Source organism: Epargyreus clarus, unplaced genomic scaffold (assembly GCF_041222505.1).
Source record: "Epargyreus clarus isolate Ecla_fem2 unplaced genomic scaffold, WU_Ecla_fem_2.2 ptg000032l, whole genome shotgun sequence".
NCBI lineage: Eukaryota > Metazoa > Arthropoda > Insecta > Lepidoptera > Hesperiidae > Epargyreus > Epargyreus clarus.
The window spans coordinates 675,158-691,333 of NW_027332237.1; the positions used below are offsets into that span (position 1 = coordinate 675,158).

Consider the following 16,176-nt stretch of genomic DNA (forward strand, 5'->3'; position numbering starts at 1 on the left):
TGGCTGCTATAATAACAAATAAGTACTAAACCCTTACGTACGGAAACCCTTCATGTGCCAGTTTGAATTGCACTTGGCCAAGACCTCATGTTTACATATACATTGAAAGGTGGTAAAACCCTGTGTGGGTCGACTGCGGCGGCTCCACCGCCACACCTATTTCTACCTATCAACAGCAGTGTTAAGCGCCGCTGTGTTCCGAAGGGTGTGATAAGTCACCCTTATCACATAAGAGTCTTTAAACTTAGTTCTTAGCAACGCATCTTCCAACCTCAGGTCTTAAATCTTATTATTGGGGGTCCACCGGCAGCTAAGGTCCCCGGGGGCACTGTGTGAGCGAATTCGTAAATGTTGGACGTTTTCGCGTAAACGTAAAAACTCACACTAAGGGTACAGGTGAACTGCACGCTCGTTTGCTTAGAATATAGTTATTGTTTAATGTTAAAAAGAACGGGTGTACACCAATTACACTTATTAACCATTTAGAAGGTGGTAGAAGCCTTTGTGGTTCGATTCCGGCGGCACCACCGCCACACCTATTTCTGCCTAATAACAGCAGTGTTAGGCGCTACTGTGTTCCGTTTTTAAGCGTGTGGTAAGGGAGACATACTTTGCCGAGGCGTTCACGCTTAGTCCTCAAGGATAGCGGCGCATCTGTGGCCAACGTCAGATAGGAATGTTTAATCTTATCTGGGGTTGATTACAGATGTCAAAGGGCGGCAGTAGCCACTTACCATAACGTGGTCTGCATGCTCGTCTGCTACTCCTATTTTATTATAAAAAAAAACATCTGCCAACCTCAGGTAGGAATCTAATTATCGGGGGTTACTTACAGGTGGGCGGCAGTAGCTACCTACCAATCAGATGAACTGCATGAGCAATAAGCAAAATAAAATTTTAGCACATAAGTAGCACTTATCATCATCATCAGCAACCCATTACTGTCCCACTACTTATATCAGTAGAACTTATATCATAGTTAAATGGCACTGATCGAAACTAGTGGGCAACAGTTACGGTTGTTTCATTATTACCATGCTCAGTCAGCATTATAATGGTTGCGTATGGTTCGATTTGTTCCATACAAATTAAAGATACAGACTAATATAATATAAATGTTGTTCATGCCTATAATTGGCACTCATACGAACCTTATATTATTAATACTACTATAGTGTACTTCTAAGTACTATATAATGTATTGTGTGTGTTGCTGTTGGCATGTAAATAAATAAATAAATAAATGCTCTTATAATATAGTGATATTGTTTAATGTTAAAAATAACGGTTAGGTATACAATAATTACACTTATTAACAATCATTATAAAGTATATGTGTGGCGCTGATATCTCCGGATGCGTATGCGTGGTTTTTCCCATAATACACAAAGTAATCGCCTAGGGATATCATTTGTTTCATTGTTAGCGTTATAGATAGCCCAAGCTTGTACACAGGTCAAAATGTTTATTTTATTCTATAGCATCGTAAGTATCTTAGACCAAAATAAAGATAGGTCGCTAGATCTTCGAACGAGCATTGTGAAATTAACGCAAATATGATTTGTCAATAAATTAAATTTTTAAAACTTAATTGTAAGTATCTATAATATGAAAGAGTTTTAACGTTAAGGTAACTGAATATATTTCATTATCATCATCGTCATCAATCGATTATTGTCCCACTGCTGGGCACGGGTCTCCTCTCAGAATGAGAAGAATTAGGCCATAGTCCACCGCGCTGGCCAAGTGCGTATTGGTAGACTTCACATACCTTTGAGTTTCTTTTTAAACCTCAGGTATGCAGGTTTCCTCACGATGTTTTCTTTCACTGTTTTAGCAAATAATAATTCATATCTAATACGCACATAGTTTTCAAAGATCAGAGGTGCCTGGGATTTGAACCTCGGACCCCTCGATCGAGAGGCCGAGTTTCTTAACCACTAGGCTATCACGGCCCTTTAATGTATTTAGATATAAAAAAACACAATATAAATAAAACCACAAAAGTAATTTTACACTGTTATTATTTAATGTTAAAGTAACTATTTTATATAGTACGAGTATATCCCCATTTGAGAAATTAGCGCAAGGACTCGAATTTGTTTTCGTATTTAAAACTTATGTAATTTTACGTTATTTCGTCCGTTATTAATAACCAATCTATCCATTGTTTTGCATATTAAAAATCGATTAAGCAATTTTTGATATAATAAATTATGTTAAGTTATTATATCATATCGAATTATGATCGAAATATATCAAGGATCGAAATCCTCGGTATGTATATCCTGGTATGTATATACACGTTTACATCTCACACAAATGCAACTTTAAATCTTGCAGCATTCAATCTTATCTTATCTTTTGGTCTGAGGTAGGTATATTTGACTATTTATAGTATAGCCAAATCGCCCGTCCGGGCGTACGTGACTGCTTTCAAGGCCCAATGAATCAACATAGCTTACACGTACCCATAGGACAGAACGATTATTTGTACAAGCGGCTAAAACTGAAACACCTCTGCGATTGTAGAGATGTTTTAGCATAAACTTACGCTCGTTTGCCAAAAACTTGTGGAACCAATATTGTTTCATAAGACTGAACATGGATAAGGATCTTACCGCCTTGTAATAGAAGGAAGCCATTAAGTGGTTTAAACGGCTGACAAATGTGTCAGCCATTTAATGGCTTTCATGATGTAATTTACGCGGAACAATGCCGACATGCGCAGTTAAGTAGTGCATAAAAACGAAATAGATTAAAGTGACAATTTCAATTTTCAAAACTGGTTACATTTTCTTGTTAGGAGTGAGTAATCTTTACTAATCTATGTTCAGTCTTATAAAACATTTTTTTTAAACATATGAGTAACAGACCAGCAGTCCCTCTGATGGTAAATGTCTACTGGCGCCCGTGGACGTCTGTAATCTGTATTCAATCCCCGATAGGATTAGATACTATCTGAATTCGACCACAGATGCGCCGCTCCGTAATGACTAAGCTGGAACGCTCTGAAAAGTACGTCTCCCTTACCACACCCTTCAAATCAGAACACAGCGCTTAACACTACTGTTAAGAGGCAGAAACACTGTGTTCAAAGATGTGTCCCTATTTCTACCTAATAACAGCAGTGTTAGGCGCTGCTGTGTTCCGGTTTGAAGGGTGTGGTAAGGGAGACAGACTTTTCTGAGGCGTTCCAGCTTAGTGCTCAGGGGTAGCGGCGCATCTGTGGCCGACCTCAGGTAGGAATATCTAATACTATCTGGGGTTGATTACAGATGTCCATGGGCGGCAGTAGCCACTTACCATCAGGTGGACTGCATGCTCGTCTGCTACTCCTATATTATATTAAAAAAAAATGTGTTCAAATGTTTGTGCTATGTATGGCACGGGCCTAATAATAGCCACGTGTTTCGTTGCAAGCATGACTGGCAAATTTATTGCAAGTAATCATGACTTGCATTATTTAATCTCAGGGGAAACTAAAGAAGTTTCATGATAAGGGAATGGCATGGTTTTACCAGATTGATGCTGCAAATTAATAATCTATCTTATAAATGTCACTAAGTAGGTCAAGTAAGTCATTGCCGCCCATGGACGTCCGTGATCAAACCCAGATAGGATTAGATATTTCCACCTAAGGTCGGCCACAGATGCGCCGCTTCCACTGAGGACTAAGCTGGAACGCTTCGGATAAGTATGTCTCCCTTATCAAACCCTTCAAACCAGACCACAGTAGCTCTTAACACTGCTGTTATGAGGTAGAAACAGGTGTGGCGGTGGTGCCGCCGGAGTCGAACTACAAAGGGTTCTACCACCTTCAAAATTCCATATAAAACAGTGGTTCTATTTAAAGCTGATCGATAGAAAACAGTCATCACCTAGTGGTTGAAACTCTACCACTTGTTCGAGGGGTCTGAGGTTTGAATCCCAGGCACATCAGATTTTTCAAAGTGCGCATTAGAATCCAAGATGACGGCCAAAGGACAAGGGTGGCGATCCCACAAACTTGAGGTTAAGCTTCTATTGACCCCCCAGAAATGTACCAAAAATAAAATTGCGTCCTCTAAAAAATGCAAAGCTCATGTCACATTTCAGTGGACTTGTAGGCGACGCGTAGTTGAATTTATATAATTGTTTATTTCCTTTTTATATTATTTGTATTGTTTTATATTTCATCTGTGTTTTGTGATTTCCTTTTAATAGTTTTGAGTTGTCAAAGAGCCTTGTCACGATATATTTGAGTTGCTAAGTAAATACGTGAAATATTGCTTTCTAAATCTTTTTGTGGTTATAACCCAATCATCGTTCGGTCCACAACAGGACTATTTACCACTGTTTTAAACTATTAAAAAAATATATTTTAAAATAGAAAACAGATGCTCCCATTTTATTTGCATAATTTTTAGCTTGGCAGCCCTATTCAAGGTTGCCCTAAATCTACACGTGGGAAATGATTATCTAAATCTGACATATTGTTATCACACCCGAATGCAACACGTGCCGGAATTTGTTATACCAAAACGTATATCCCACCCTCAATCTATTCATGAGAAACTCATAATTCCCAAAGGAAATGCACCCTTAGCGTCCAAAAATATTTAAAAAAGGCATAAAAGACGCTTTCTACACTTCTACACACTAGTATTCCCCTATGTCGTGGGGTACAGTTATGAGTGCAAATATTTCAAAGTATCTTAATCAAAATTATACAAATAATCAAAAGTCTATGTATCAGTTTGATACATTTTTGTAATTATTGTTTGTATAAATATTTTTTTGCATGTATAAAGTACCGAATTAGTAATAAGGTATAGTCCGTGCCAAACTGCTAGTCCGCTCCGAATATAGAAGTGAGTGACGTCACAAGAGCAAATTGCAGATAGCGAGATAAGGACAGCGCGGGTCCCTCCCGGCACCTCCCGGTGCCCGCTCTCGCCCACGGATACAAAGCTGCGTTAGTGTGTCCTTACGTTACGGAGTATATGTTAACTAAACCTGTGCGCAACAACTTCAGAGCGGACTAGATGTTTGGCGTGGATTATATTAATTACAATCTAGCCAACTATAAGCCTAATGAGTAATTTTACGCTAATTTAAACTGCTAAATAATCATATAATGAAGGCGGCGTCCTCTGACACTGCACTTCTTTGTCTTATCACATAAAGGACATAAAGCATAAATAATTTCTAATACGCATTAGAAAAATCTGTCTGGGATTCGAACCCCAGGCCCCCGATTGAGAGGCCGAATTACAAAATATTGGTAAATTAACACATCAATTTGGCAACACAACAGCACTTATGGGGGAAATCCCCTTATATCATTCGAATCTATTTATAATCCGGCCATGTAGAATGTCTTCAAATATGACCAAATAAGGTATGGTAAACTGAATACTAATTTGATAAGGTTAACAATAGTTGACTGTGGTTGATGACTCGTTCTTATCAAAAACACAACATAATTATACATATTAGAATAACATCACAAGTAATAAACAATGCTTTATTTCCACAACACAAAATAAGACTGGTACTGTAAGGGTATATTTTCCTTACAACGCTTTTTATTATTCTATGTTAATAAGTCTGTTTAATTGCTGGTGAGCAGCAGCAGCCTAGTGGTTAAGAAACTCGGCCTCTCGATCGAGGAGTCCGAGGTTTAAATCCCAGGCACGCACCTCTTTTCAAAATTATGTGCGTATTAGAAATTAATTATCGCTTGCTTAAACGGTGAAGGAAAACATCGTGAGGAAACCTGCATACCTGAGAGATATATAAAAAAATCTCAAAGGTATGTGAAGTTCACCAATACGCACTTGGCCAGCGCGGTGGACTATGGTCTAATCCCTCTCATTCGGAGAGGAGACCCGTGCCCAGCAGTGGGACAGTGGAGCCAACCTAGCGGGAAACTATATAAAAAATAAAGAAGGATAATTATATTGTTTTAGAGAATAAGATGTCATAGAATGGATTGTTGAATCTTTTCTACACTAATATTATAAAGAGGAAAACTTTGTTTGTTTGTTTGGTTGTAATGAAAAGGCTCAAAAACTACTGGATCGATTTTAAAAATTCTTTCACCATTCGAAAGCTACATTATCCACGAGTAACATAGGCTATATTTTATATGAAATATATTTGATAAATAGATTTTGAAGCGGTACAAAATTAGCCGGGTCAGCTAGTATTATATAAAATAATACTATTCAGGAATGATGAGACTACAATACACATCGCTCAGACAACATAACCCGCGCAGTCAGATAAAAAGGACATTGATAACAATTAATAATCCTAAATCATCAGCTTCGTGATAAACTCGTTGGTATCCTCAATATGTCCAATTTAAACACTTAAAAGATAAGATACGATATAGAAAGTGTTGGTAGCCATTTGCAGATAAAATGTATTGTAAATGTATTGTATACGTAATCTTATATATAAAATTCTCGTGTCACAATGTTAGTTACCGTACTCCTCCGAAACGGCTTTACTGATTTTCACCAAATTTCATATGCTAATTCAGTAGGTCTGAGAATCGTCTACTATCTATTTTTCATACCCGTACGTAATAAGGGTTGTTCACCCTTAACATTTTTTATTTATATGGCAACACAACGTTTGCCGGGTCAGCTAGTTTATGTTATAAACTTTCTACATTCATATCCTAATGGATTTTTCCTGTGTCATGGATACCTGACACACACAAAGACGAATGCACGAACACCCAGACCCAGGACAGATATCTCTAAATACATTTTAGGAAGTTATTTCCATAGCCAGAGATCAAACCCGAATTTCCTATTGCATGTGAAATCGGTATAGTATCAATCTATTTATATTGTTTTCTTTATAATATAGGAGTAGCAGACAAGCGGCAGTACCCACTTGCCATTAGGTGGACTGTATGTCCACCTGATGGCAAGTGGTGTGTTCTGGATTGAAAGGTGTGGTAAGGGAGACATACCTTTCCGAGGCGTTCCAACTTAGTCCTCAGGGGTAGCGGCGTATTTGTTGCCGACCTGAGGTAGGAATAACTAATTCTATCTAGGGTTTATTATAGATGTCCATGGGCGGCAGTAGCCGCTTACCATCAGGTGGACTGCATGCTCGTCTGCTACTCCTATGTTATAAAAAAACGCTTCAAGCGATAGAGCCCTGTACACAGACAGACGGAGTCTTAGTAATAGGGTTCCGTTGTTACTCTTTGGGTATGGAACCCTGAAAACCAACCCCTGTTAGTAACTAGCACCCTTATCGGTCAACCGAGAGCGTTATTTAAATTAATTTGTACCTCGAGCGACGTCGGGTCACGTGTCATGGCATATTATACAAATATGGTTATCTTAGTAATTTTTTTATTTATTTTATTTTTATTTTATAAGTTTTTGTACACAGAGAAAGTAATAAATAAATAACATAATAGAAACACAGTACAAAGGACTACTTATTTCACAATGAAATTTCTTCCAGCAGCCCTGGGATTGGAAATCTCACACGAAAACAAATTCAGCGCGCATTTTTTATTTAATTTTATTTAACTTAACGGTTTTATTTTAGCGTTACTAAAAATATTTCAATTTAGTACAAGTTACATTGAAAGTAGTTTAAAATTAGGTTTATTAGCGGTCCAAAGTAGAAACCCGAGGAATGTATTTTATTTTTTTTACCTAATTGAGGAGGGTATGTCTCTCTGTCCCACGCCATACAGCCTTTTTTTTTTTTGTTGACGAGGGGGAAACCTTCAAAAGGTACCCGACGCCATGGGAGTGACGCCGGGTTATGTGGGATTTTTACCACACTAAAACCCCCCCGGTGGCCGTCCTCAGCGTTTGGTGGAGAACTCCGGGATCTCCAACGGAACACGACCGGAGTCCTCCTAACGCGATGCCCTTTTATCGAGCTCTGCCCTGGGGGGAGCAATTAACGCTCCTCTCACATCCCCTGGTGATTACAGCGATATGCGACCACACAAACCGCTGTCCTTCCCGGGGTCGCTTGCTGGACGGTTTGAGCTCCCACTCTTGCCGCCCGCAACCCCGGAAGCCCCTTTTAGTCGCCTCTTACGACAGGCAAGGGTTACCGTAGCCCTATTCTGGTCCCGGTACTACAGGGACAACGCCATACAGCCTAAACGTATTGTCGGATTTTAACATATGAGTTGTCGTTGGATTCGTCTTAATTGTGGGAGTAATTTTTATATAGTTTGGTTTTTTTATTTTTATTATAATAACTAGCGGTGCACCGCGGTTTCACTCGCGTTAAAAAGAAATCTAACAATAACAAAAACAAAAAAATCGTCAACACTAAATAGTCTTTGAAATTTGCTTCCCGGGGCCGAATTTAATTTCAAGGTCTTTCTTTAGGATATACACGTAAAATAAAACAAAAACGCTATTTTTGCCCCCTAAATGTTTTGTTATTCCATGTCAGATGCGTTTTTGTTATATCGCGATTTATAATAACTTCACGGAAACGCAGTCGAACGGGATAAAATGTATCCTATCTCCGTCTCCTGGTTCTACGCTACCTCTCCACCAATTTTCAGCCAAATCGGTTCAGCCGTTCTTGAGTTATAAATAGTGTAAATAACACGACTTTTTTTTATATATATACATATACATTTCTTAATAATAATTGAGAAGAATACGAAATATGTAAATGCTTACTGCCGCCCATAGACATCTATATAATAAGATTAGATTCCTATCTGAGGTTGGTAACAGATGGATTGCTATGCCTGAAGACAAATCTCTCCTTTATCACACACTCCAAATCAGAACAAAGCACCGCTTCACACTGCTGTTATTATGCAGAAATAGGTATGGTCGTGGTGCCGCCGGAGTCGAACTTATTATACATTATACTTTAAGGAAAATCTCGGTGTTTTGTAATCATAAACGGCTTCAGTTTAGCAAATCGAGTATGTTTATTTATAAAATGGTGGAATTTCCACCGATCAGCCGACCGGCGCCATATTGTCGACTCATGTACAGTAATTGTGCAGAGCGGATGACATCATGCATCATACGAGTTACTATCTCTTGGACTGTTACGTTTGTACTGTTTGTCCACCGCCACCGTCACCGAGCCGATAGCGATCATTAATGACGGCGCCGGTGTAGCCGTACATACATTTACTATATCCGCTTGTCCACCGCACGTCCGTCACCCGAGCACCGTCATCCCGGCCGTCGATATTTCGAGTAGATCGGCGGTCCGCTAGATCGGCACTGATATGTTGACCGGCCGATGTGCCAGCAATATAAAACACGTTGGAACTTGTCCATACATTGCCGTCACATGCGCGACAGCTGGAACAAGATAAACCGCCGATATCGGTCGCGGTGGGCAAACTATCGCCGTCACGTCATATGAAAATCGGCCCGAAATAATTTGGATATCGGTATCAGCTCGGTGAAAGTGGCGGTGGACAAACGGCCTTATACGATGTCGAAACGTGACGTCACCAGCGGGCGCCACGACATCGGCCACAGATGCGCCGCTACCCCTGAGGACTAAGCTGGAACGCCTTGGAAAAATATGTCTCGCTTACCACACTCCTCAAACCAGAACACAGCAGCTCTTAACCCTGCTGTTATTAGGCAGAAGAACTACAGTGAGTTCTACCATCTTTAATTTAGACATTCCTGATGTCTCGTACAATTATGTCATCATCATCAACCTATTATTGTCCCACTGCTGGGTACGGGTTTCCTCTCAGAATGAGAAGGATTAGGCCACAGTCCACCGCGCTAACCAAGTGCGTGTTGGTAGACTTCACATACCTTTGAGATTTTTTCTATAAATCTCTCAGATATAGATAGATATATAGATTTGAAGGTGGTAGAACCCATTGTGGTTCGACTCCGGCGGCACCACCGCCACACCTATTTCTACCTAATAACAGCAGTGTTAGGCGCTGCTGTGTTCCGGTTTGAAGGGTGTGGTAAGGGAGACATACTTTTCCGAGGCGTTCCAGCTTAGTCCTCAGGTGTAGCGGCGCATCTGTGGCCGACCTCAGACAGGAATATCTAATCCTGTCTGGGATTGATTACAGATGTCAATGGGCGGCAGTAGCCACTTACCATCAGGTGGACTGCATGCTCGTCCGCTACTCCTATATTATAAATATGCAGGTTACCTCACAATGGTTTCCTCCATCGTTTTAAGCAAGTGATAATTAATTTCTAATTTCTAATACGCACATAATTTTGAAAAATCAGAGGTGCGTGCCTGGGATTTGAACCTCGGACCTCTCAATCGAGAGGCCGAGTTTCTTAACCACTAGGCTATCACTTCTAGCATAATTGTGTATAAGTACTTTATTGCAAATATTATTATTACACAGACACACGAAAGTTACAGTCTTATTATATGCCAGATATAGACACGCGCAAACAATCGAAGTAACTCGCTGAACATTGACGAGTATGTAAACACCGCGCTCGAGGTTGGACGAGTACCATATTATTCGTACTGAAAATCGCTGAGTTATTACATATTAGTACTCGCGTTTATTCGTTTACTCAGCGGCTCAATTGGCAACACTGGCTTACACAGATTCGTAAAGCACTAACCTCACTTATCAGCGCCAGCACACAAAAAGTGATTATTCATCATTCTCCATTGTGACTTCTGCCAAGTGAATTGCGAGTGCTTTCGGACACTTGGTAAGCATACATTTCATATTCTTGTATTAAAAATCATTTATTTTTAACTGACTTATACAGAACTTCAATAATCTACCACCGTTTTGGAGTGTTTTGTGAAACAGCCAAGAATACGTGTGCATTTATTGCATCATTCAAAAAAGTTAAAATATAAATGTTTAAATTAATTACTTAGTAACATTGAGAACTATAAATAAACATATTGAAGTTATGTCGCACCATGTGTATTTATCATTTAAATAATAATTTACATTGTAATACGCCATATTATAAATGTTGGTTTAGTACTAAATAATAAAATCAGCGGTCAACATATAGGTACATATCTCACTGGATTACAACGTAAACCGTTTATACCATGAAAATATGTAAAATTAGGGGTGAGAAGGAGTTCCACCCTATAACTAAAAATATATTATTGATGCTGATTTTTGAAACTAGCTACATACAAAAAAAGCGTTTAAATCAAGCGGTTAAAAGCGTTTGAATCACAGACCTATATCTAAACAAAACAAATACAGGTACGTGGTTTGAATTATGTTGATCGTTTACGAAATTGCTAAATAAATGCCGGAGAAACAAAAATATTAAAAAAATACGTGACGAGTAGACAACCTCTTTCTTTTATTTCGGTTAGAAACTATTCAGTTTTCATATAAACTGTAAGATTCATATTCAATATATATATTTTTTTTTTTATAATATAAGAGTAGCAGACGAGCATGCAGTCCACCTGATGGTAAGTGGCTACTGCCGCCCATGGACATCTGTAATCAACCCCAGATAGGATTAGATATTCCTACTTGAGGTCGGCCACAGATGCGCCGATACCCCTGAGGACTAAGCTGGAACGCCTCGGAAAAGTCTGTCTCCCTTACCACACCCTTCAAACCGGAACACAGCAGCGCTTAACACTGCTGTTATTAGGTAGAAATAGGTGTGGCGGTGGTGCCGCCGGAGTCGAACCATAAAGGGTTCTACCACCTTCAAAAATATTCAAAAATATAATAAAATTATAAAATAACACATTCGTCAATATTGTCTAAAACAGTAGTTTGTATGACAATGTATGATTGGTTTGATCATCCGATACGAATGGTGGTCGATTCAAAATGGCCGACCAGTTGTTCAACTCCGTGATATGGGTATCAAATAAAAGGATTTTCTGAGAATATAACCGAAAACAGAATGACGTTATTATAAAAGTTGTTTCGAAATATATATTTTTATTTCTTTTCTGAATTTACAAAATAATGTATCAAATATAAGAATATTTATAGAATAATGAGTAAGATGTATGAAAATCTTTAAACATTGTGTTTAAAAACTTTTTAAATGTCAATTTCCTTTATTTTTTAAAATCAATATAAAATAAGATGAATATATAAAAAATAAAATAGGTATATACCTACGCGACGAATAGATAACGTCTTTCCTTTATGTCGGTTAAAATGACTTAAAATTCAATAATTTCAATAAAATAAAAGTATAAAATATCTCTCGAGGTATTATACCTGGACGTATTTTATAATAATTTAATATATTAAGTTATTATAATAATAATCCAATTCAGAGTAAAAAGCGTGGGGTGCATTTTACTGCGGTTCATAACTATTTTCTCATAGAGAATTGCTAATAGAATGACTGTAACACTTGAAATATCAGGCACTTGTACGTTAGAACTCTCTGTAGCACCTACTCCGGCAGCACCTACAAACCCATTCCTGCTTAATAATAGCTATGTTGAGCGCTGCTGTGTTTTGGTTTCAAGGGTTTGTAAGGAAGACATACCTTTTCTAGGAAATAGACGTGGCTTAGGTGCTTCGGAAGTCGAACTACAAAAGGGTATAACATTTGTACAATATTGTACGTTGACACATTTTCGAAATATGCTCCCGTACATCATAAAATAATAGGCCTGAAGATCTTCCACAGCACAAAATCTGTGATATAATATTACATGCCATACGATTACGTATGTGAGCTGAGCCTTTGGTCCCCTTTCTTATCATTTCATAGCAGCTGTTAAACCTTGTCTGAATTATAGGTAGATTGACAACATTTGACACATATTGATAATTTACTCGTAACTTCATCAATTCGCATTGAAGTAATGTAGTTTCCCGAGATATGTAGATAAGTAATATTTAATTAAGTGTATTTTATTTCTCAGGTAATGCGAACTGATATGAGAATCACTTGCAAAATAAAAGATATTCGACCGAATTCAAGAGTAGCTACAGTTAGTAGAAGAAAATCTCTTACCTGAGGGGTTTAAGGTGACAGATTTTAAATTCTACCATGTTGTAGCAAGCGTAGAGTGGTGTGAGTCAACTCTGCAGCTATTAAAATATCGGACAAGGCGCGAGATATTGAAGCGCCCGAGAATCACCGGCCGATTTCATCTTCGAAGATATATATCGCAGCATCCATAAATTTCACTGGACCTACTTTAAATTAATTGTAAAGTTACAAAGATGGAACATTATTCCGGCATTGCAGAGATGGTTTCGTCGTCCAAGTGGAAATCTAAGGCTAAGGATAATATAGAGCGGTATGTACACAGGGGAGGGTTTTTGAAAGGTGATGACCCACAATTACTGGATAGTGTTAGTTTAATGAACACAATAGGTGTAGCGATGGGCCTCAATCCAATGGACCCGGTCAAGTGGGGTCCGAGTAAAATGAAAAGTGCTTTGAAAGGTTACCTCGTTTACTTTGAAGGAGCTGCGAGTAATATCATCGATGTAATAGCCGATCGAATCAGAAAATGCTGTGGCGGAGATGTCAGCAATTACGTTACAGTTCTACCCATAGAGGTATACAATGAAGGTATACTGGTTGAAGTGCCTTTATTTAGAGTCCATCGTTATGAACATTCTCGAGTATATTATATCGACACCACGGGAAGATATTACAAAACATTTGCAGATTGGTACCATAACAACAAATTGCCAGCGGGCCAAATGGCCTACCCGGAGGGATTACGATTGAATTTAGGATGCGTCGACTTCAGTGATACGCCCAGTGCGAGAGAGCCTGCGATAATCGTGGATATTGTTGATACCATTGCAACTGTCGCCGGGATCACTGCGGGCGTAGGGTTAATGGTTGCCTCTGGCGGAGCTGCAGCTCCTCTGGCTGTCGCTGCAAGTTCCAGCGCAGTTTGGGGGACGGGCAGAGCAATGTACCAACTAGCAGACAAAGCGGCACACGGTAAATCTCTTAACCCTGTCGCAAATGCGGAAAATCGTACACTGTGGCTGAGCTTGACCGCGAACGTTGTCGGTTTTGGAGCCAAGGGAGCTACCAGACGACTGTTGGCACAAGGGCGTAATGCACCAAGCTCATCCCGCACATTCGTTAATGGCATCAATCGAACAAAACTTGCTGTAAAAGGATTGAAAACGTTTAACGACACCGTACATACGATTGCACATTATGATGAAGTACCAGCTAAGAAAGTTCTCATGCTCTGTTGCTCGATCGCTTTCTGGACTAAGGATGTGTATGATTATAAAACTGCTGATGTCCTGATTGCAGAAAGTTACGAATAGAATTCACAAAGCTCGTGAAAAAATTAATCATACTTTAGAACTCATGAGACACTTCAGAGGTCCAAAAGAAGACATCTCATATAAACGTATGTGCAAACAATAAATCTATAACAAAGTAAAGGGGACCAAACATATTCGTAAGAATATTTCACTGAGATACCACATGACATCCGGATGTTACTACTACTTAGATAAAATACTCGTACATAGATAAAAAAGAAAAATAATGAAAAAAAGATAAACCAAAAAATATATACACTTACATTTTAATATTAATATTTTATTTACCTTAACTTTTGTCATCATTAATTTTAATGAATAATATAATTATGTTATGATTAGAAATTATATTTTTATAATTGTCGAAAAAGTAAAATATGTTGTAGACTCTCTACTATTATTTAGTATTTCTTATTAGTATTTCTATTGATTCTATGCATGTACAATTAAAAAATAAACTTGAAAGTAAGACGCGAATTCAAACTTCTTACTTTAAAATTTATTTTCATGATTTTGTAAGGATTTTGCGACTAAAAAAATTGAATGTGAATCTTTTTAACATTTAAACGCTTCCACAAATTAGACTTTACTATAGTAATATCTGTACTAATGGGGTTTGTTTCAAGTTATATAGACCAAAGAGAGACCAAAGAGACAAAACAACTACGGGATATTAATAAGATTTTGGGATAAAAGTAGAAACAGTTGCATTCGACTCATGTCGGGGGTAAATAACGTATAACGTAAATGTGTTTCTTAGTCGGGATTTAAGGTCCAAAATTATATGAAAACCAAAATGAAACAAAATATGACACGATTTTAAACTAGAACCCTTGATATTGCTGTAGAATTCTTTTGAATGAATTTGTAACAGATAGGAGTGAAAAATGTTACTATTTTGTACAACTAGTGTTGGTACCTCTTATTAACAATGTTTGATTTCAGATTTAATTAGTTCAAAACACTGTAAAATACAAAAGAAATTGAGATGACATTTAGTATAAAAATCGTAATTAAAATTGCAAGTAAACTTTGAATTGTAATAACACTAAGTTTTTGGCGAGGCACATGTAACAAATTAGTCGTAGAATCAAACACGTATAAAAGGTATAACTTATTGTAATCAGTAACACAATCGAACACAGCCATAAAATGAATAAGAAATATTTCTTTTTGTTAAGCGAACATCATACTGTATCCGTGACGGCGAGCTTTAAAATCGCGATGAGACAAAATGCTTTTCCCTTAGAAAATATTAGCTTAATACACAAAATCTATATATGAACTTGTTGATTAAGCTGTTCTTCTTTTAAGCAAATATGTTATTGCTTACGAAGTTCTGTTAAAAGATAATTAATGTAGTTATTATGCCCCGGAGTTTAAAAGCTCCGATGCAACTTAGGTATTTTTGAGAATGACGTATTTACGAGTATTTTATAAGTATTATAACTCTATTGCATTTCTTTAATTAAATAAAAAAAAAAAAAAAACGAAAAATAACACTTAGATTTTAATTTTATCATTTTAGTTATGTATATTTAAGTTACCATTACATCAAAATGATTAATATGTTATCATTAGCAATAAGATTTTTATCATTGTGGAATAAGTTAAATAATATAAAGAGTTTATGTTGGTTCGTCAAAGATCTCAATATAGGTCGACCTTCACCGAGCTGCTTAACGGATGATAATTATTATTATAACAAACAAAATACTTTTTGACATATTTAATTTGATATAAAAACGTTACATTCACAGGTCGGTAATGGTTTTCATATAGTGGGATCCTTTACTAAGATAATACACCGTTAGAAAAAATGCTCTAAAGTTATTTGCCAATATAGACATTAAACCTTAAGATGTATTTTGGATATTTTTATATGATTTTTTAGAATTAGGAATAAATAAATAAAAATATGAGTGTGTTTTTTTTAACTA

General features: G+C 37.5%; 1 protein-coding gene across 1 annotated transcript; it reads left to right on the forward strand.

The window, feature by feature from the left end:
- Positions 1-10,456: 10,456 nt before the first annotated feature.
- Positions 10,457-16,155, forward strand: LOC140755046 (uncharacterized). The gene is made up of 2 exons (XM_073090228.1): positions 10,457-10,679; positions 12,853-16,155. The coding sequence occupies exon 2, from the start codon at positions 13,157-13,159 to the stop codon at positions 14,234-14,236; it is 1,080 nt and encodes a 359-aa protein (XP_072946329.1). The 5' UTR covers positions 10,457-10,679; positions 12,853-13,156; the 3' UTR covers positions 14,237-16,155.
- The last annotated feature ends 21 nt before the right edge of the window (positions 16,156-16,176 follow it).